The 23336-nt window shown below is 46.1% G+C and overlaps 1 protein-coding gene across 16 annotated transcripts in view; it reads left to right on the top strand.

The window, feature by feature from the left end:
* Positions 1–8212: 8212 nt before the first annotated feature.
* The window catches only part of LIN28B (lin-28 RNA binding posttranscriptional regulator B), a 90715-nt gene continuing 75591 nt past the window's right edge, over positions 8213–23336 (top strand). The window contains exons 1-4 of one of the 16 annotated variants that reach the window (XM_090135941.1): positions 9250–9328; positions 9491–9875; positions 17369–17417; positions 22111–22298. In XM_090135941.1, the coding sequence (XP_089992067.1) occupies positions 17384–17417; positions 22111–22298 (222 nt within the window). In that variant the 5' untranslated portion in view covers positions 9250–9328; positions 9491–9875; positions 17369–17383. The other 15 variants (XM_090135942.1, XM_031610730.2, XM_031610729.2 and 12 more) reach the window with 15 other exon arrangements.

The following is a 23336-nucleotide window of genomic DNA, read 5'->3' as shown; positions in this document are numbered from 1 at the left end:
CTGTGTTATTCCTCCCCACATGCAGGGGGAGGAATACATTCCCTCAGTGGAGCTTATGGGATCCCTCTCAGCCCATTTTTTCTCCTGCCTGTCCAGGTCCCTCTGAATGGCAGTACACATCTGTCAATCAACTACTCCTCCCTGTTTTGTTATAAGAGCAAAGAAAATGCTCTTATAACACTCCAATAACTGAAATTCATCTTTAGGATGCCTCTCATTTCTCTAAAATAGTGTTCAATCTTTCTGTAGGCTCTTTTGGGTGTTTGTCTTATGGAAGGAAGACAGAAAAACAGGTCAGGGTTACAAGCTATAAATATGTTTTACAGGGTCTTTTGCTGCACTGGGGAGCTAACTATGTTCTATCTCATATAATTGATACCAGGAAATATAATCCTTTTGTTAGTAATTCTTGTTTCAAAAGTAGAACTGAATCTTTGAGAAAGTCCTGCAGGTTCAAATGAACTTGGTAGGGACCAGGAAAAAGAGATTTTGGCATTAATTTTTAGTCTTTCTAGAACCCAACAGTGAATGTTTGAAAAGAAGATGGAAAAGGCAGCACCCTGGTTAACCCTACATATAACAGGTTAAAAAGAAATGCAAGTCAATAATACATTTGTAAGTGTAAGAAGGATACTGCAAGGTGCTAAGCAATGTCAAATATTTAAAGTATGCACTTGTACCAGGTGAACATCATATGACTGTGAAGTCATATGTTTGATGTCCTATATATGCATATAATAAGTTGAACTGGTCCAGCAAAGAGCTGCTTTGCCAGTGACAGGGCATAAAGAAATGGCCTCACGTTGTGCCAGGGAAGGTTTAGATTGGATACTGGAAAAAAATTACTCATGGAAAGGGTGGTCAGGTGATGGAACAGGATGCCTAAAGAAGTGGTAGAGTCAACATTCCTGGATGTATTTAAAAGATGCATGGATGTGTTGCTCAGGGACATGGTCTAGGGTTCATTGGCAGAGCTGGCAGTGTTAGTTTGATGGCTGAACCTAATGATCATAAGGATCCTTCCCAAAATAAATGGTTTCATGATTCTATAACACAGTTCTAAAACAGGAGAAGCAACAAGCACAGATTGAAATACAGGAAAACTCACTTCCATAAAATATTATTATATCTGTCACATATTTGTGCCAGAATTAGCTTGATGCAAAATGCTTTTCCAGCGGCTCTTCCAGATTAATGAATGGCTCAAAACACAGTATGAGATGTTGTCCTTATGAAAAGAGTTCTCACCTGAGAAAAGAACCAAGATCTACCTGAGAAACCAATGTAACGTCATCTAGAACACAGCCTCTTTCAAATTGTACTCTTTACTTCTGAAAACAGATCCTCCAGGTCAGGACCAAAAATTGCCTTGCAGCAACTTCCCATGTTGCAGAGCTGTAAACCTGTTTATCTTTCAAAGAATTGCCAATACTGTAATCTTTCATTGATGTTACACTTGCTTATGTAAAAAAACAAACAAACAAAACCCCAGCATCTTGAAGCAAGTACAAACCCCATGTATTACAGCAAATATCTTCTGCTTTGTCCAATTATTAATTGTCTTAATCCTACTTGTATTATCTCTTTACTGTTTCAAGCTGTACAGATCACAGTTTTAACCTCATTAATGTTTCAACTCTTCATTTCAGGATTGTTGTTTTATGGGTTCTCTGTATTTTCACCTTTCTTCAACAGAAAGCAAGCCTGATTTTTAATAATGAACAAATGATCTCCTCTACACTAACCATAATACATGTATAATTAACAATGGAAGCAAAAGGTTGAGTAAACCAAAGGTCATGGTATTTGAGGCTGATTCCATTAGGCGGTGCTGGTATGTTATTGTTCCCAGTGCAGAAATCTAGGTCACAGGAAATTATCATTCTTCTGTTAATACTGGGTCACCTACAACTATAACTATAGTCACAAGTGGGCACTGCTAATAAATAACATGATAAATGAGTGGAGCAATGAACATGCTCTCACTAAAATAATTCAGATACAATTATAGTCTTTCACACTTATTGGGTGGTATTTTCCAGTATGAACACTCATTCATGTGTGCAAGGATGGAAAACTCTTCTCTCCACTGATCTGTATCACTACAATTTTTTATCTCTTGATAATAAAAGAGGAATGGGAAACTCGGGTCCATGTGTTTTGATAAATTAAAATAGGACTACGATTAGGAAAGAATACTTTATCACATGAAAACTGAAGCACAGTACTTGAAGAAAAAGAGCAGCTTTCAACTCCTTAAATATATGATGTATTGCTAAGGTACAAATAAACTACCCTGGGGAAAAGGACTGTGCTTTAAGCTAGAAAGCACACACTTGACTACTTAAACACAGTACTGGGGTCTAGAATAATTTCTTTGATACTTCCATTGCCCACAGTGAAGTTTTTTCTAGCTATGGATTTAGCTTTGCACTTTAGTAGCCTATACAATGAAGCCTAATAACTTCAGAGTATCCGTCACACGATGCCACTGCTCTGTTCCTGAGAGATAAAATGCCAGACTGTTGGATGCTTTTTACATATTCACAGTTCATCGCTCAGCTTTCCAGCTGCTGAGGATCAGCCCTATGTTTTTTCTTCCCCTATCTCCACCTGGCTCTGGCATGAAGCCTTCTCTTTAATGGCCTCATCAAGCAGCCAAGCATTGCCAGCACTCACACTTGGTCCTTCTGTAATTGTCAGATTTTGGATGCTCCAGTTTTCCTGCCCTTCTTTTCATCAGCAACACTTAATCCCTGATTGCACATAGAATCTTTGTTGCTCTCACCATTCTTTAACTACCTGATTTGCTCACTTTTATTTTAAGACTCAGCCATGCTTTTTTTTTTTTTTTTATTTATACACATATATATTATGTTGGAAAAAGTCTTGAAATCTTCCTGTTCCCACAACAAGCTAATCCTCTGCCTCCTAGCTCAGCCGTGGCCAGGAAGCACTTCTTTTTCTCTTTTTGTTCCATGATTTTTATCTCTGGCTGTTACCTGTAAGGTTTTTGCACACCTAAATAATTAAATAAGGAGGAGTTGCTAAGAGCCCCATGCCATGCCTCCTTCCCCCTTCACAATTTTACTTGGATTCTGAATTGTTTCCAATTTAGTCTGATAGCAAGAATCTATGGGACTTAGATTACAATGACTTGTGAAGAAAATCAGAAAAAAAAAACCCTCAAAATCTACTAACACTTTGCTTCTATTTCCTTTGTATGTATGTTTTTTCAATTACAAGGGTATGGAAAATATGAAGGGATCCTGTCCTGCTTGAAGACATTCCCCATTTCAACAAGCTTAGGTTTCAATCAGTTCACCCTTTAGCACCACAGTGTACTTCTGCAGTCTGTGAGTAAATTCCAATTTACTTTCATTGAAGTGGCAGTAGCAAGCCAAGAGTGAGAAGAATCTTATTTTTGAGACTGTGTTTTGTGCACGTCAGGACTTGCTTATCAATTAAGGTTTCACTCTTAAGCTCATGTTTAACAGTAAAAGTGACACAGAAAACGAGTGCTTGAAATTGTTGTTCTAGTTGCATATTATTCTGCTTTAATGTAGATGCAGAGAGTCCTTCTAAGTCTTGTTACTTTCTCTACCTATTTTTTTCAATATTCAACAGAATGAAGACATGCTGACCTGAATGACTGTAATTAGCTCTTGGGATTGGAGTAACGGTAGATGAAAAAACAAAATTATGTATAAATTAACTGTGGCTTACCACCCACAGACTCACGAAGCAGGCACTTTCTCACTCTACGCCTCCAACTCCAAGTAATCATTTCCTTTCTTCACCACTCTGTACTTTGAAAAACATTCTAAGTTTTTTTTCGTACCAGCTAACAATTCAATTTTTTGAGCCTTCAGTTCCCCAAGGAAACTAGTTCAACTTCCTTAAATCAAGCTGCTATAAGGAGCCAGACAATTTGAGTTGATGAAAACTGCACACAATGTAATGCAGTAAAACTCACAAATCAGTCTCGACTGTAATAAAATAAAACTTATTCCTAACATTGAGTTAACATTTTCTTACGACTGTTATTCTTAAACATATTGATTTAAAAAGCACTAAAATGTTAATGACTTGCCAACTATATGTCAGTGAATTCCTAAAAAACTATTTCAACATGAGTGTGGCTCTTTTGAAATAATTCTTTAAGTCTGAAGATCTGATGTGCCAATTCAGCTTTCCTATAAAATCCTCATCTTGTGCCAGGAGGGCTCTTGTCTATTTTTACTGCTTTTGATGAGTTAGGAAAAAAGCTAAATACTGATCTTCCTGATCACCATTTGATACCTTGGATAGTCAGTTTCCACAACTCCGTTTCTGCACCAACCTAAATACTGAAAATAATCCCAGACTTCATTCCAGTTGAAAGCTGAGATTCAGTCTGGCACAGCTAAGCTACTGAGCAAGGGCAGAAACAATCATACATTCAAAAAAGTCAAAATAGCTACTGGTTTGGAATTAAATATAGTCTTGTAAAGGTGGTAAATACCAGAGGGTTAGAAAAGTCTAAAGAAGTCAACAGTTGAGATCTGGCAGATTGCTCTCAGTGGGCTGGTAACAAAGACTCGACTGAAATGCAATTGACTTGGCTGCAACTAAATGTACAAAAAGGCATTTGTGATAAAATACTTTTCTTTGATTATCATCTTGAATGTTTATGTGCTTAGATATCTCCCTAGATTTGCAAATGGAATGTTCTTGACGATCTTATATTAAAATTTAAAGCTTTATAAAATGCTACTTGATTTTCATAAGGCTATAAAATAAAGCAGAACTGCGTACTTTGGCACAGCTTTTCCAAACTAATTTTAAAAAGAATAACTTTCTTTTTTTAGCCCCATTGGGAAAAGCAAAAAAAGAAGGAGGAAGACAGAAGAAAAATAGAAAACTTCTCTGTTACTAACATTTTCATTGGGTCATTAAAAAATTAGAACAATCCCAAAGGGCAAAGAAGGAGACTGACTAAAACTGGAAGAAAAAAAAAGAGAGCTCTGCATATAGTCATTCCTAGCTATGGCAGAGTGCAGCTTGGATGTTCTTTTCCTCTTCAGTGTATCCCAATCTCCTACCAATTTCCCATGGTTTTGCAGTCCATCACCCCCACACACTTCCCCAGTCCCTCACAACCTAACAGAAGCAGTGCTGCTGCTTCCCACAGACACAGACAACAGCTCTCTGGGCCAACAATAACTTCTTTAACTGATACTCTGTGTGCTGTGGATTACACTACGCTGGCAAATAAACCATGCAGATATGAGGAGAAATGTTCTTGGCCAGTGAGTCTCTGATTTCTAGACTTGGCTTTTGATCCCTCGTACAGTCCAGATCTCAGGAGACCCTTTCTCTTAATATATTCTTTTTCCTCATCCTGGCCTGGCATTTGTCTTTTTGTCCTTTTGACTCAGACAGCTTCTTCCTTCAAGATTCCAGGGCGTTAGCAGTAAGGGTCACTAAAAGGACGAAGCAGAGAAATTCCTCGTTTGCAGTTTCAGCACAAGAACCTGTCTGGGAAAAGTGGCAGCTAAAAACACTCATGAAAAGCTTTCTCTAAGGTTCTGTAACTTTGGCTAGAGCACGAGGAGGGGGAGCGTGAGAACTGTGCACATTTGCTTCAGAAACGAGTGTTGAAAGTGATTTGGGTATTCTATGTTACAGCCAAATCCTTGAAGATTGTAGCTGTTCAGAAAGCCCCTCAGCATGCACACACTGCAGTTAGGTAGAGCTCAGTCAGCTCCGGATGGAGCAATCATACAGGCAGCAAAAGGCATTTTCCTGTCTCTGTACCAGAGTACCTGCTCAGAAGGACTGCTAAGTTGCTTTGAAGAAAACCATTTTTTAGCTGGACAAAACTTATCTTTTTAATCTTTCTCCTATAAATGATTGCAGATAAATGTAAAGAGCCTACAATGGAAGGCATGGAAAATCTAAAACCAAAGAGCTATCTTGTTGAAGACATAATTGGAAAGTTTGGGGGCAATTTGAGTATTATCTGAAAAAAACACTTTTGCCTATAAGAAATAACATTTCATAAAATATTGCAGGCTAAACTATGAACAGTCTCAGATTCTGACTAAGCTGGCAAAAAGCACGAATCATGGAGGGGATGGAAATTTGGAGATGATATTGTCAGAACAGTTTGGCCAAAGCAACACAAAGATGGATAGATGTGGAAGGATGGGAAACTGGACGCAAAGCTGAGAAAGCCAAAGACTCTCTTCAGGATAATGTGAGTACACACACACTCTGATGTGAGCAGCAACAGGAATGGAACAGGACCAGCCCTTCTCAGTCTAACACCTCTAGGTTTGGACCAGTCTCCAGAAGGTGCCGAGGAAGGCATTACTTGGAACCTCAGAAACATCCTCCACATATCAGTTCCTTCTTTTTAAATGTTCAACAACTCCCAAAGAGGGAGACGTCATTAAAAAAAGGAAAACTGCACCATTTATTGAGTGTCTGGGCTGTTTGGTTTTTTTTAAACTAAAGTGAAAAGCCTTTAGTTAATCTCGCTAGGAAAATGATATATTCCATGTACATTTCCACAGACCATTCCAGACAATATTTTGTATAGCAGCCTAAGTAATTTGGTTTGCTTTGAGTGGAATGTATATCACTAAAAATTAAAAGTGCTTCTTCAAGCACTGCTTTTTTTTTTTTTTTTCCCAAAATATCTTCAGCGCTTTTTTTCCCCTCAGTGGCAGCATGTTATTAACAGAAAGCCTGAAAAAAAGTCTTGCACTTCATGAAAATTGATAGATCTGTTTAATCTGCATTGGAAGAAACAAATTTTCCACCCACTTTTAAGGGGAAAACCTATGAGCAAACAGTGACCGTAAGTAGAGAAACTGACTGTAGCAGGGAAGCATTCATTTTCACAGTCTTTCAAACTGTTTGCAGCTCAGTTATTTCTTGAAAGAATTCAAAAATTGTTTTAGTTTACATCTGTAAGTTGTTTGATAAAAACTTGCTGTAAGATTCCACCTTGCTGAATGCACAGCCCTGAAGCAGGTAGGCAGGCTTCTTTAACTTAAAAAAAAAAAATCTTAGTCAAAGTACAGAAATGCACTTTTCCTCATCTATAAAGGATAAAGAAAAAAAAAAGATTAGATTTAAGTTCTGACCACAGAGTTTTTTGGTGGGCTTTTGTTGTTGTTGCTTGGTGGAGTTTGGGTCTTTTTGCTTGGCCTTGTTTTGTTTGTTTGTTTGTTTGTTTTTCTGAAAAGATCATGCATTCTTAAACTACTAGCAAAATACTGCTAGATGTGCGTTACAGTAATATAGCTCTATACCAGGCTAGATTTCTTTATACAATTCTCTACACACGCAGCCACAAACACAGAGAGAGTGCACACTAAATTTTAGGTAATACAGTCAAGTTTTAGGACTATTAGCAAGACACAGCTACTTCAATCTCACCTATGAAACATGAATAAAGCAGTTTTGTAGAGCCTATGTCTGAGTTATAGAGTCACAGAATAGTTCATCCCCACCATGCCCACTGACCACATCCCTCAGTGCCACATCCACACGTTTTCTGAATGCCTCCAGGGACGGTGACTCCACCACCTCCCTGTGCAGCCTGTGCCACTGCCTCACCGCTCCTTCTGAGAAGAAATGGTTCCTAATATCCAACCTAAATAAGTCTGCAGCACGCAGCGACTCCTACACAAGATGCTCTCCCAAATCATCAAAATACTCCTCTGCCCACCACAAGACATTTTTCAGCCAAGTAGGGCAGAATACTGAGAGCGCCTCTTACACCAGCGGAGGTTGCCCTCTGCACGACACTTTCTTCGTGAAAAGGAAATTAAAAGCTGTGCGCGCTGACCGGGCTACGATGGGAACAATGGGAAATCGCGGCCAACGAAGGCAGCCCGACGCCTAACGACAACACTCCAGAGAAAGGAGACCGACAGCCGACCCGCGCCGCGGCCTCAGCCGGCTCTGAGGGGCGCGGAGGCCGCCGCCCCGCCCCGCCCCGCCCCGCCCGCGGTTCGCGCTGCCCTCGAGCGCCCCCGCGCGCAGCCGCCGGGCGCCCGCCCGGAGGAGGGCGGCGGGCAGCGGGCAGGTGCGCGGCGGCGGCTGCGGCGTGAGGCAGCGTTGGGGCCGCGTCTGCCCGCCGCCCGCCCGCCCGCCCTGCCGGCCGCTCCCTGCCGCCCCCGCGGCGCGCCTCTCCTCTTCTCTCCTCGTCCGCCGCGCCCTCCCGGCGGTCGGCAAGGCGCAGCCCACCCCGGCGCCCGTCGGCGGGTCCGCGCCTGGCGCTCGCCTCCCCTCCGCGGCACGGCAGCCCCGCTCAGCCCGGCCACCATGGCGCGCGGGAGGTAAGCGAGCTCCTTCACCTCTCCTCCGCGGAGCTGCGCGGCCGCCGGCTCTCGCCCTCCCGCCGCTGCGACACCCGCGCGGGCAGAGGGCGGCGGGCGACTCCGCCGCGGCCGGAGGAAAAGTTGAGCCGCGCAGCGCGCGGTCCTGGGCGGCCGCCGGCGGGGCGGGTGTACTTCCGGGTTCACACCTTTTTTTCCCTTCGCCTTCGGGCCGCCACCGCCCGGCACCTGCTTGGCGGCTCCCTCCCGGGCGGGGCGGGGTGTGGCGTGGCGGCGCCGCCCGCCGGGAATTGGGAACGGCGACCGCCGATGGACGGCGCCTCGCGCCGGGGGCGGCCGGGCTCGGCGGGGCGCTGCGGCTGCACGACGCCAGGGGGCGGCCCTGCCGCGGCATCGGGGGGGGGGGGGAGGCCGAGCGGCGTGCGCGCGGTGCGGGGCCTGAGTGCGGGCGGCGGAGGGGCCGCCATCTTGAATGGCTCCCACCGCTCCGCGGGCGGCACGGGGTCGGGGCTACGGGGGGGGGAGGCGCGGAAAGGGCGGGCTGGGCAGGTAACGGTCCCGGCGCGAACAGATAAAGCGCGGAGTGCCGCCGGGCCGCCTGCTTCTCCGCGTCTGCTCTCAGGGCGGGGGCGAGGCGGTGGCTGCTGCTGCTGCTGGGGACGCGCGGCGGTGCCCAGCCCGGCCCCGGGGTGTGACGGCGTTGACTCGCCGTGTCTGCTCGCGTTTCGGCGTGTAGCCGTGTTGGGGTGCAACGGTTCGGCTGTGGAAAATGACGCAACGTCAAGTAAACTGGGCTAATTGAAAAAACAACAGCAGCACGTGTAGGTGTTCTGTCCAAGGTATTACGGATTATGACGTGGACGTGTTCAGAACGAATATGACTCATGTGAGTCTATGAATCTGAGAACTCCAGGTTTGTGTTAAACCTCTTTCTGCTCGAACGTGAGGGAATTACCCGTTGTAATCTGATGAACATATTGCCCTGAGATGTGGTACGTTCATGACATCCCTTCCTTAGCTTGTGTGTAGGTGTGAGCACATGGCGTCCAGCGTTCTTTGAGCAGCAGGGAGGGCACGGCATTGCCGTGTGCCCATCTCTGTACAGATGGCACGCTGCTCTCTCTCACACACGTTTTGCTTCCCTTTTCCTATAGGCCATATGTTGGGGTTGCGTTTCCCCACCCTGTAGCCTCCTTTGGCATTTCACCTCTTGCATGCAAGCACTGGGAACACTCAAAAGAACAGAGAGACATCCTGTCGTGAGCTACATTGGTCAATAGGAAAATAATTGTAGTTAAGTTTGGTTGTAGTTAAATTCAATGTAATTGTGAATAGTTTCAGCAGCATGCAGATATAATACCATATGAAAATGCAGTATTGCATGTTGGGTTCATTCCTGTAGGTAGGCATTGCTTTACAGAGCTGCAGTGGTCACTTATTTTTAAAACATACTTCAAAAGCTCGAAAGCAAACTTGTTAGAGTTTGGAAAGAAGCAGAGCTGCGAAGCCTGTTTGGAAAACAATTGATAAGATGTGCAGGTAAGCCACTTCAAAGAGTGACGGTGTGCTGTCCCCTCAGTACAAAGCAGTAATAATCCATAGTGAATTAAATTGTTGCCTTAATAATTAATACAGCAGGAAGCCCGGTTGCCTTTGCTGTAGTGAAGCCAATGCCGCAGGTAGCGGCAAGAGCAGTGCCTGGGGCTGGTGATGATGCTGTAGCAGAGATGCAGCTGCAGTAGTGCCTGTGTCGCTATGGCAGACAGTGATCCTATTGAAAGCACGTTCTGCAAAGGGCACGTGCCTCCATCCCGGTGTCGGCAGAGCTGTGCTTTTTTTTCTTTTAAATTTGAAAACGCGTTTTCTGGCATGCCTTAAGAAAAGAAGAAATAGTGGTAAGTACGTGACGAAAGAACGCAGGCCCCCTCCGTCCTAGGCCCGAGCTCTCGCTGTCCTACTACCGCACGGACGCAGCCGGCCACCGGCCGCGCGAGCCGCCGAGCCGCCGTTAGGAAGGAGAGCCGCGTTTGGGCAGCGCCGCGGCGTCTCTCACGGTCCCGGCGCGGCGGGCGGGCGGCACTCGGTGCCCGCGCCGCGAGCTGCCGGCTGTCGCTGGCCGCAGTGCTGAACGCCGCCCGGCCCGGCCCGCGGCGCCGTGGGCGCTGTGCGCGGCGGGAGGGCGGCTGTGCGGGGCGCGCCGGGGCCGCGGCACGGGGCGCACCGCCGGCGGCCGTGTTGGAGCGCGCCGTGTCGCTGCGGCGCGGAGTGCTGGCGGTGAGATCGATCGCGGAGCTTTCTTGTTCGGAAAATGATTCCTTCCGGCGAGAGAGATTTTTGTGTAGACAGCTTACAAAGTGTAACGTTACCTACGCAAAATGGAAGTGGAGCTGAAGCTGGCCACCGGGCAGGAGCTCGCCGTTTGCTGACTGTAACCACACGTTTGGTTTATGAGAGGATGTTCTGAAAGCTGATAGCAAACCAGCATGGAGTGATGGGAGTGAAATAGCTGCTGGCAGTGCAGGGAGAGCTCTGGCAGGCAGGTATCGGTCAGCAGCAGCACATATAAACACGAGGGGCTTCCCTTTCTCTCTGTAAAAAGGAACATCACATTTAGAAAGGTGTGCAACCCTCAGTATTATTTTTTTTAACTTCCTTTAATGTGCTTAGGCATCTCCAGGCAGTATTTAAAAAAAAAAAAAGAAAGAAAGAAAAAAGCAAGGTTTTCTGTTGTGTGTTTTTTTTTCAGCACACAGACAAGTGTTCATTCACTGTCATTGCATGCTGGGTGTTTCCAATGCAGCTGTGTGATAAAAAAACAAATATGCCACTGTGGCTTGATGCATAGGTGTTAAAAAAAGGAAAACAACCTGCGAGATTGCTTATGGGAGGATAGAAATGTAAAAAATATGCCGCTTTCTTAGCATTCGGCTTCTAAAAATAGAACCAATTGATATGCAAGGTCTTCGAATTAAAGGTCAAAGGTGACAAACCAGGACAAAGGTCACGCAGCTCATTTTCAAGCAATCAGTTTCTGGTTTTTTCATGGTTGAACAAAAGCTTAATTATACAGAAAAGCCGGGGCTGTGATATTAACTAGTCGATTTTAACAGAGAACTCAGGGTACTTTTGCACCATTCCCTCCTTTCCGTAATGTGGTTTAATATTACATACGTGCTACTGATGATGATGCAGATACAGGTTTGACTGCATCAATAAATGGCTTTAAAGTTTAACATTTAATAGTTTGTTGTTTGTATTTACAATTCATACATGAAAACTGAGAACAGAAAGTGGCCACTTCCAGTAATAAAAAAAAAATCTATCCCAGTGCTATGTACTATGATTTCAATGGAGTTAGAGTACAAGTATTTGCATTTTGGCATTGGTGCCTCTCTGGATGATTTCTAGCAAAGCGCTTTCCAGAAGTCCAGCCTGTGCTGTGCAGCATTTTGCATGTCAGTGGGCAGTAATTACATAGACCTGGAAACTGTTCGTTTAATTACCATGTATATGTGCTTGTCATTTTGCTATGTGCAGCATCGTATTCTTTCACTAATTAAGACTGAGTTCTATTTGAAGGTATTATTTCTGTACTTTTATTAATAAGACCACATATAAATCAAATCATATTTCCTACAATATTCTGAACATGTTTAATAAACATTATGTGGGTAACATTGGATATGTTTATACCACATGCAGTATTGCAATATATGCCCACAAATTACACTGTTAAAATTTGCATCCTCCCTGGTATTTTTGTATCCCATTACACCTGTCTTATTTTCTTCTTGACACTCTGTCTCCTGCTCCTACTTTGATGTGTGCACTGATTTTTTTAAAGAGCTCATGACTTTTTAGTTATATGCCACCAACATCCCTGTGTAGTTTTTTTCTGGTTTGAATTTATGAGCTGGCTGTACTAAAATGTATAAACAATGGCCCCTGCATTACTGTATTTGCTTGGTTAAATGGTGAGTTAGAAGGCTGCATGTGTACAGCTACTGTTCCTTCCAGTTAAAATCAGAAAAATGCAGTTTGCCCCCCTGTGCAATCTATGCTTCTGGGAAAAATTAATATTGGTGCTTAAAATAGTGAGCCTCTGTTTTCCTGTTGTAACCTTTGGTTTGCCTGTTTCATCCCTTGCTGAATCTCAGTATTCATAGCAGTATTTGCTCATTGTGCTTTACAATACAAATGACAGAAAAAAAATAATGTCTATTAAAAGCTATAAACATTCTCAAGTATTAATTCAGCAATCCGAGAAAAAAATTATCTCTTTTGTAGTGTAATGGCATGTAACAATAAAACAGAAATACGTGCAAGGGAAAGGATATGCCATAGGTTCAGTGTAAGTTCCATAAAAACAATTGTTAGCATAATGTAGAGTATTATTATTGTACTTCTGCATGGAGAGGAGGTTTGAGCAAACCATGCTGAAATTATTGTACAAAACCAAACCAAAGTCTGTAGAATCTTTTCTTAATGCAAGTCATTGTAGCGCAATTGCTTTCGATGGGCTGGTGTTAAACTCCTAATTGGTGAGAGTGCTTTTGTACTAAATGAAAATTATAAATTATGCAGTTTATTACTTCTAAACTTGGTTAAATAATGGTTTTACACGGAGAACAAGCATACAGAATTCTGGGTTAAAACTGTGATGTTTTTACACCAAACCTGAATGATACACATTCAATTTGGTGTAAGCTTGCAGAATGGGGAAAAAAGGTTTTCCTTTAACTAAAAACTCAAATATTGAATTTGCCTTCTTACCTTTGTAGGTGTACACATCTTCCTTCCTTTAACCTTCAAAATCTCTCTCTGCAGGGCTTTATTTATATTGCTTTGTTTGCAGAGAAATTTTATTCTCTGCCTGTGAACTTACAAATCAATGTAGTTTCTCACACACAAAAATAAGTACAATATCTGAAAAATATGCTGATCTACGAATAGCTTTAGGCTTTTAAAGTTGGTGGATTTTGTTGTTGGTGTTTTTTTGTTTTTTTTTTTTCTATAAAAGGAATTAGTTTAAAAGTAATAATAATAAAAGAAATCAGTCTGAAAGCAAATGAATGCCATCAGAAAGAAGGTTGTTTCTCATTATTTCATTTGCTTAGGAGCATACAGAATCTACAGTAAATGAATTAGTGGCAATTTCAAAATGCCCATGGTAACCATAAGTGGGATCAAAGCGCTGCCAACAAAAACGAAGCAGGAAAAGCAGCAGTAGGAGAGGTGTTGGCTGCACTTTTCTTAATCATGTATTTTGAAAATGTTGTCTTTGAATTTTATAAAACATGAGCTGTAACATACTTGTTTTTCATTGGTTTTTATGAAGTAATCACTGTTTGGCTGCTTAACCTTTGTACAACTAAATGCAGACTGCATGAAATGAAGGATTATGTACATGAAATACTCCTAAGAACTGGGGTTATCTAATGCCTGTTTTTAAATAAAAAATAATATTGTTCAGGACGTTCCTTTAGTACATGTTATTAAAGCTCTAAGTTAGATGTATCCTAAATATTTTAATGCAAAAATACTGTCCATATTAATGTAACAATAGATTTCATTTTAAAGAGAAACTGGTGTCCTATTCAAAGTGTAACTATCCTACATCAGATCAGTTACAAAATAGGACCCAATGAATAAAAACTGGGTTTTTCTTAGCTATTGTTTAATGAATTTTCTTGAATCAGCAGTTTTGAAGTATTTCAGCATTGATGCTTGGAATTCTGACATGTGCTCAATATGTACTCTCTTGCTAATATTTTAAATAATTTTTTGCCTAGACTAAATTAAATTGTGGGAACATCAACATATTTTTAATCCCTGCAATTACATAAGGCTGCTGACACCTGAGCGTCCATCTTCAGGACTCTTTTGTTGTGCATTTCATTCTCACTATTTTACATAACGAAACGAAAACAGAAAAAGAGTTAAAACAATGAGAACTCCTCAGGAACATATCCATTATTTAGAACTGCACATTAAAGAACACAGGTGAATATTCTTAAAACAAATTAATTCAGAGTTAATGTTAAATTAAAGTTAATGCTCACTCCTGATTTCTGAAGCCAAAGTACTGTGAGCGCAGTGCTTCAGCCAGCAGTCAACAACTGTAAGCACATGATAACAGTTTTTGATTGGTTAAAAATATAGACGACTAATTGGTAATAAAATGTGTTTTCTAACTTAATAGAATTTGACCAAAATAAAAAAATTTAAACAATAATAATAATAAAAAAAGATACTGTATGCTCCTCCTACATTTGGGTTCTCTATATAGAGGTTTAAAATTTTGGATGTATTTTGTAGCATTCATCCTTTTAAGCCTTCACTGCTGATGAACTCTACTAAAGAGCTCCCTTAACAGTGCATGTTTTCCCCTGTTTCTCGTTTGTTGCAGCATGAACTATTGCTGAGTTTTCTCCTCCTTCCCTCACTGCTTACAGTAGCCATTCCTGGAAAAAAAATGCTTGTGGCTTTACTCTCTGGGAGAAATCAGTCCCCTTGCTACCGCTGTCTGTGAAAGAAGCAGGGTTAGCCTCTGAAATTTCATTTTTGACTTATTTTTTGAGGAAACCACGTAACTTATTTAATGGGGTAACTATGTATGTCAATTTTACTTTCATCTGAGGAAATTACATTTCTGAATCTCTCAAGCAGCAAACTTCCCCACGCTAATGGGTTTATGATGTGAAAATCAAAACACTGCTTAGCAAAGAGACTTTTTTAAACAAAACCATATAGAAACTTATTGATCAGTGGAAGATAACAGTAAGAAGTCGTCAGAAAAATAAACAATATAAGCTGCTAAGCAAGTTGAAAAGCAAGCAATGTGCTACTTGTAAAGAGATGTGGATTGCTGTTGTTGTCTATCAGTTCATCTTCTTTTGCAATAATTCTATACTGTGTTCAACTGCACTGGTTGTTGTGCCCACTGCCCCTGTATCCTTCTGCACACTGTGAGTGCAGAGCTGGGGCTGCTTTCAAATAGGGAAGCTTTTTTTTCTAAAATATCTTGCTGTTTAGAACTTAACTACTAAAAGTCATTTATTATTCAAAGTTGTAAAGTTCATGTAAATGCCAAAATAATTTCAGAACTAACAAGCATAAGTGTTTTCTTTCCTTTGTTTTGTACAGTATAAGGGGGTGTAGGAAAGTTGGTCATCAGTCCTTTCAGAGCCCAGCCTGCTTCTCTTTAAGTCAGTGACTGAATTCTTACAGATTGCAGTTGGATGCAGCAAAATACATACTGCTCAGTTTTTCATTTAAGCTGTCTGGATTAAATGAGTTCCTAGAATGCTCAGGCTTTTCCATACTAACATCCCTGGTGGTAAGTTCTGTGCATCTTATTGGGAAGTTATTTAAAACAATTGCTTTATACATAAATAGATAAAATTGCATCTCCTTCCTTCTACTTAATAACGTGGTATGTTTATGTAGCATTTTCAAATGTGCAGTGCTTACAAAAGCTTTGGAACACTGATACTGGAAAGAAGAGCAACTTGTGTTTGTGCTATTTTCTACCACAGTTTTTAAGAACTGTGCTTTATTTTTAGTCCATAAACTGAGGCAGACTTCACGTCAAAGCCAAGAACAGATCCTTTACTCTATGCTTGCATATTTCATTATGTTGCATAAATAATGCAAGTAAATCCGAAAGACACAAAAGCCACGTAGCCACAGGTTGGCAGAACAAAGGAGCAAACACAGAGATTGGACTATAGTGCTTGAAGGTGTAAAAGCAGGGTTAGGTTCAATGCAGAGCACAAGTCCACACAATTCTTATGAAAAACCCAGTTATTACCAAGGGGGAGGGGCTGAATTTGCCTTCTGCTGTCATTGCACAGAAAGGAAAGACAGCACCGCACCATTTTCCAATTCCCAGCATTGTAAGGGACACAGAATAATTGGGCATGGGGGGAAGAGGAAGCTAGAGAAATTTGATTCTCATTTGTCTTCGATAATTCATCTTCTGGCTTTGCTCACTTCTAGTGGAATATTCTTCCCTCACACCCAGGAAAAACAGGGGTCAGGCCACACTCTTCCATGGGGAAAAAGACAAATCTTAGATTTCTCTAAAAGAAAAGAGAATCAATCTTACATCTAAATAGGAAGATACATGCTTTGGTCGAATTTTAGTTAAAGTAGATTAACCGAAAGGTAGGAAAGGTGACAACTGGACAAGTTTGTAGCAGGTGAGTTTGTGCATGCTCCTGCCTCTTCATCTTTCTTGTATTGGACAGATTGGATAGCCTAGCTCGTGGGATTCCCCAAAACCAATGTCTTTTCCTCCATGCTTCCCACTGTTTGTGATACTTGGTTTCTGCATGGTATTTTATTGTACAAACTTAGCCAGGCCTTGCTCAGCTAGGTCAACAGTGCACTTTCCATGGAGTTTTGGTAAAGCTAAACATCTGTATTTTTGTGAATAACTGGCTTGGGATGTAGAATGTAGCTTTGTTACAAATTACACTGTAATTATCTGATTTAATTGAAAATATTTTTTTCAAATTGGCTCTGAGTTACAGTTTTGACAAGGAAAGATACCAAACAATGTCTTTTTTATCTCTTTTTAATATCATGTATCATGTATGACTGAGTGCTTAATTTGTACTATTTACACATAGGGAAGACCAGAGTCACTAGTTCTTAAGTTACCTACTAGCTTTAAATATTGATAAAGGAAAAGAACAGCTTCCACTGCCCTGCAAATCTGTGTCTCTTCCTTCTGTTACCATCAGCTGCACAGCTTTCTTGAGCGTGGTAAAAGGGAGGATGCTTTTAAGGATGCTTTAAAAAGAGAGACTGTTTTTCATGCTGGTTTTCATGCTATGTCTTGGTTATCTCCTGGCGTTTCTGATGAGCTAGGTAAGTCTCGCAGCCCGTACGGTTACAGGTCACTTCACAGAGCCAAGTACCGGCATTTTATGGCCTTTTAATGAGCCGTTAAACTGGAGAAGAGGTAATTAAATATGGAACTTGGTACAATGTACACAGCACTGACTCCAGCTCTCTGATTCTAGGTTCCTCAGAAGACGATGAGGTCATTCAAGAAGGTCTCCTCAGGCTCAGGTCAGTCCTTTCTGTAGCATCTTACGTGGCTCGCTTTGTATCTGTGAAACTGCAGTTTTGTAGTACTTCTGTCCCGCTGCCTCAGTTCATTTACTTTTCTGAAAGAATCGTTGGTTTCATCCACGAGCTTCAGAGTTCTTGCTCAACGTACTTTGAATACGACAAGTAAACATCGTTCTATAGAGGAAGCTTATTTGGCGTAACAAACCTTTGGGTACCTGCTGTAAACTATGAGCCCAGATGCTCTGGAGCTACCACAAAGGTGCGCTTCCCAAAGGCTCCGCACACCTCAGTCGCTGAGATCCCAACCCGGCGAACTATTTCCGTGGCGCCTTCGAAGTGCTGCGGCGGTGGGACGCTGCCTCCGCCCGCCCCCACGGGCCCTCCCCCGGGCGCCCGCCCGCCCGCCTGCCGCCGCGGAGCATGCGCGGAGCGGGAGGCGCGGAGCTCCCGCGGAGGGGAGCTGCGCCGCTGAGGGGCGGTGGCTGCGCGCTCTCGGCACGGCTGAGAGCCGTGGGCCGGCTGGGATCGGTTCCCACCTGTGTGCGCGCCGAGGCACGCGGGGGCTGCGCGGAACGGCGCTGAGGGCTGCGTGCGCCCCGGCCGCCCCCTCAGGGCACGGGCTGCCGCGCGGGCGGCTCCCGAAGGGCGCTGCTGTCTGCCTGGCGCTGGCGAGCGTCGCCTCCCGCCTCGGGACAGCCGGAGCGCAGCGGAGCTCGTGTAATTCGTTTCACGGTTAGAAAAGTTTCTCGGGAGCCGTTCGTTAAACGCGTTCCCTCGGGCGGACGGGGAGGAGGGCAGAGCTCCGCTTCTGTGCAGGGCGGCACGCCGCCACCTTCCCGCCTCTGAGGGGAGCCGCGTTTACTGGGGGCGTCGAATGGAAGACGGAAAGAGGCGCTTCGCATGGGGGTGCGGCGGGGCGCGGCCGCCGCCTCCGGCGTCCTCCGGGGGTGTCGGGCACCGGGAAGCGGGCCCCGGAGCCGCAGGGCCGCTGCCGACGGCGGAGCGCGGCGGGCAGCGCGGAGCCCGCCCTCGGGCCGAGCGCGGCGCGGCGGAAAGGAGGGGGCGGCTTCGGGCGCGTAGGTGAGGCGTTTTGGCGGGAAGAGCCGCCGCCTCTGGAGCTCCACCGCCATCACGTCGGGTCCCGCGGGTGGGCTGGGAGCCGGGCCGCGGGGCTACCTGAAAGCGGCCCGGCGGGCAGCCTCCCGCCTTTGATCTCCTTTAATGGATCTTCCGGAGCCGAGCGAGACCCGGGCCCGGTGCCCCCGCCCTCGGAAGCTCTGCCCTCTACACGCTGCCGTTCCCCGGCTCTCTGGGGCAGGGGGCGCTGCCCGGCGTAGGGCAGGACGGCGGCCCCGCCGACCCCCGCGGGGAGGGGCTTCCCCCGCTCTGAGAGGAGGGCGGCTCGGGCGGAGCGAGGCTGTAGCCGTGGCTCCGCTTCACGTGCGAGCCTGGGGTTGGTTCGGAGGCACGCGGAGTGCTGCCGGGTTTGTGTCGCTTTTGCCGTCTTTGTCGATGTAGTTCGGTGTGGGTTTTCTGGGGGGGGGAGGAGGGATAGGGAGGCGTCTTTTTTTTTTTTTCCTTTTTTTTTTTTCTTTTTTTTAAGGGATAGAAGTAATCGGAGTTAGGACTTTAAAAGTTCTATGAATGTGGCGATTAAACTATCGCCGGTGGTTATGTAGTTTCAAGTGGGCTCGCAGTGCGTTTATGCAGACAACGATCCGCTTCCTGTAGTTGTCTTTATCCAAATTAGCATCTCTGTAGCGAAACGTGAGGACTGAAGCACTTCTGTGTCTGCGGGCTGCTGCCATTCAGCTAACTTCGCTTCGCCCTGACCCTCTCTGTGGGCTTCTTCCCGTGTATTCCCTGGGCTGCCCGCCCCTTCCAACGGGAAAAATTAGGGCTGATTCTCAGCGAATGGGTTCTGTGAGGGCATCTCTGGGCTGTGCTCCGTTGTTCTTTCTTCATTCTTTTCTTTTTTTCTTCTCTTTCTGTTTTCTCCCTCCCTCTCTGTCCGCAGCCCCCCGGCTGCCACAGCTCTCCCTCAGCACTTGAAAGGCCGATGTCCCCGCAGGAAATGAGTGAGCCGATAACATCTGACACCGCCGCCCGGTCCGGTGACCCCGACCTTAATTCCACTAATACTGGAGGCCTGAAAATCGCAGGAAAGGCTCCTTGCACGCACACACCCCTATTTCACAAAACCTGCATTTATTTTGCAGCGTAAATACAATAAATATATGTGCGGTTACCGATCCCTCGTTTTTATTAATCGAAAAACATCGCATAGTTAATTTTATTTTAAATGAAAGGTACTGAGCAGAGACGTTTTGGAACCATTTGATGGGCTTGAGCAGCGTTTGTGCCAGTTCATCCCACGCGCTTCCATCCGAGGGGTCTTTCTTGCCATGCATATAGAGTGCTTTTTGAAGGAGGGGCAGAGGGAGCTCCTAATTTTGGGTCATTCTGCTGCTCTGGGAGTGCTGCTCCGACCCTTCCAGCCGATGTTGTAAGCATTTTTCCCGCAGGTGACCTGAATTTCTCCTCCATGGCTGAGGTTTCACGCGCGTTAACATCTCCTATATTTATTACATATTACAAATCGTCACGGCCATAAGATCCAACCATATAAGATTACCGAGATTTAATATGGTAAAATAATCGCTGTCGCACGGAGGGAGGAGGCTACGAGCAGAGGGGAGCGGTGCTTGGAGCAACTCGGCGCAGGAAGCCGACCGTCGAAGCAGCCTCTGGGAAACGTCCGGATGGAAGCTGCGGAGGAATTCAGGGCTGCAGCCCGCGCACCGCTGCCGGCCCGGCGGGGGCACCGAGGGGTGCGGGCGGGTGATGGCAGAGGAGCGGAGCCCGAGGGGTGGGCGGCGTGGAAAAGGCGCGTGACGTGGTGATACGCGGGTAGGCGGCGAGAGAAAGCGAAGTCTCTTTTCGTACCTCCATTTGTACCTTTACTACGGAGGAGATGAGAGCGATGGGGAACGGCACGGCGCGCACTTTCGGGGCGTTGAAGCCCGGCCGCGGGCAGCGCACGGTGCGCCCACCTGCGCGGAAGCACGGGGCCGCGCCCGCCCGCCCGCCGGCAGCGGGAATTTAGCGCAGCAGCGCCGGTCCGCGCTGTCTGTTCTCTCTTTGTCTTCCCTCTCGCTTCTTTTTTTTTTTGCTTTTTTTTTGCTTTTTTTTTTTTTTTTTTTCTTCCGCCTTCCTCTCCAGCAAATCCTTTGCCGTTCTCCCTCCTTCTCTTTCTCCCCCCTCCCCACGGCGCTCCTGGGGAACAATCCCCGCCGCCCCGAGGTTCGTTCTCCCACCAGCGCTGAAAACCGGGCTCCTATTTAGGAAGTCATTAATCACATCCCCTCCCCCGGAAAGAGATGGCGGAGAAACCTGTGAAGCCCGATGCCTCCCCCCATCCCCCTCGAGAAGCGCTCCGAAGGGCCGAGCCCGGCGCTCCTCAGGTGCCGCCCGGCCCCGCAGCTCCCGCCCGTGTGCTCCGGCCGTGGGCGCGTGTTGCACTGCGGGTTCCCGCACGGCATCGCGCGGGTGAGCTGCCGAGAAAAAAAAAAAAAAAGAAAGAAAAAGAAAAAAAAAAAAGCCGCGTTGGAAATGCCGTGTTCATTCATAAATTATTTCGGTGTGTCAGGCGCGTAGAGAAGGCGATTGGCTGCCGCCGCTTCTCCCAACCCCTTCAGGACCCGATGCGAAATTAGTAGCGAGAAAGCATGTAATTGGCAAAGTCACGTGTGCGCGGGGGGCCAGAGACCGAGCGCCAGAGAAAGGGAAAAGGCAAAAGGGGGAAAGCACGTTGGACCATGCGAGCGAAATTGGGGCTCGTGCAGACGCAGGATGTTGGGTTAAAGCAGAAGAGCACTTCGATCCAAAGGGAAAGTTTTCATCTCACGAGTTTGGAGCAGAGGGCCCGTGGGGCAACATGGCCGAAGGTTAATTTTCTTTTTCTATTGTTTTACTCCGGTTTCGTTCGCTCGCTCCCCCCGCCCTCCCTCACCCCCCCGCCCCGCATTCCCCTGTTAGCGGCCCGCGCACGGGGGCTGCCGTGGTCTCATTGTTCCGGACCGCCGCGGACCGCCCCCTCCCATTCAGCCCCGAGCGGCTCCCGGGGGCCATTGTCCGCCGGCTCCGTCCGCCCGGGCCCCGTCCCGGCGGCGGGATGAGAGCGCGCCCCTACACCTGTCCCGGCCGCCGCCCGGAGCGCGTTCCGAGGAGCGATGGGCACACGCTGGGGAGCGGCGGTGGCCGCGCCGCACGTGCCGTAGCCGGCGGTACAGCCCCCCCCGTCCGCCCGCGCCGCGCCAGGAGGGACTGATTGGGCCGGGAGCCGCGCTCGGGAAATGGGATCGGTCTTAAAGCAGCAACACCCAAGTAACGTCCGAGGGCTGGGATGGGGCCGCGGATGGAGCGGTGGTGGCGAGAGGGATCGGGCCGAGCCGAGCCGAGCCGAGGCCTCCGGTGGACGCGTTTCGGGAGCTGGCTGCCTGCTTCCTTACTCAGCAGCAAACAGGCTCCTGCCGCAGTTTGCTCTCACTGCGTTTCGTTTGCCTTTATTTCTTTTTTTCCTTCTTTCTTTCGTAGTGACTAGTTTACGCGGTGGCGAAAGGATGTTCCCAGAATTTAACTCCTCTTTGCATCTTTCTCCTTCTCTCCTCCCCTGCCCCCTCTCCCTCAGCAGGGGCGAGTAAAGGCGGCGAGGAGCCCGTGCGGCTGCCGGAGCACGAGGAGGAGGAGGAATCCCCGCTTTGGCACGGAGCCGGCCACTGCAAATGGTTCAATGTGAGGATGGGATTCGGGTTCATCTCCATGAGCAGCCGAGAGGGAAGCCCCTTGGAGTCCCCGGTTGATGTCTTTGTGCACCAAGTAAGACCCTTTTCTGTCTTTCCTCCTCTTTCATTGGGTGCAGCTGGGCTGTGGGCTCACATGTAGGATCCTGACGTGGCTCCCTCCGTATTTGGAAGCATCCATAATTACAAAGTTGCGTTGGGTCAGTTCGATGGACTGTGCTGCTGGGATAAATGGCTTGTTGTCTTGTGCTCTGCAGCTGGAGATGCTTTTCCTTGGAAATGCTTAAAAGCAAACTCCAGAAAGAAGAAATAAATACACTTTTCGTTTAGGTAACATTTGAATGCGTTTTAAAACACTTGGATTGTAAACCTCAAATTGCTTTTTAAAAGCACATTTGAGATCAGTCAGTGAAATTAAGACATCGTTACAGTGTTGTTTTGCAGTAATTCAGGCCTGAGAGTGTCCCAGTGGTGCTACACTGGAACATGGGGTTGCTTTGGCTGAGTTTTGAATACTCCCTCCCAGACTAAAAAAAACAAAACCAACCACTGCAGTGATGATGAAGTGAGTCAAAAGCTCTCCCTAGGGCTGTGTGGAGAGGCCTGTGGCTACTGGTTTGTTTCTAGGCACAGTGGTGAAGCGTGGGCACTTATGGCAGGGTGCCTTCAGATGGAGGCTGTCCACAAAGCTGTGACCCCAAGGGAGCTTTTCCCATGTTCAGTGGCTTGTGGAAAAGGTGCATGCAGATCTTCCTGGGCCTTGTGTGCTCAGAGCCCACATGTGATGGGCACAGGGACCATTCAAGGTTAGCCAGGGCCATGCCAGGGAGGCAGAAAGGCCCCTTAACTTTTGGCATGGTTGTCCATTTTCTATGACGTTTGTATTGAAGGAGGGAGGGTTGGTTCACGAGGGCACAGTGATTCCATTTGTCTGTTCTGTATGGTGGCTGTTTGTGCTGTATTTCCCCAGGCTTTCTCAAGGAATACGTTTAAGGGTGACTGAAATTTGCAGGCAGTGCTGCTGTGGCATGTTGTTGTGTTCTTTGTGACCTCACAATGTTAAGCATACTCTGTGCTTAAGCGCTTGGCAATCAGTATCGGTTGTTTGCACTTG

This window comes from Phasianus colchicus, chromosome 2, assembly GCF_987193195.1.
Source record: "Phasianus colchicus chromosome 2, bPhaCol1.hap1.1, whole genome shotgun sequence".
NCBI classification, from domain to species: Eukaryota; Metazoa; Chordata; class Aves; order Galliformes; family Phasianidae; genus Phasianus; species Phasianus colchicus.
This window is presented reverse-complemented; position numbering and strand designations above follow the sequence as displayed.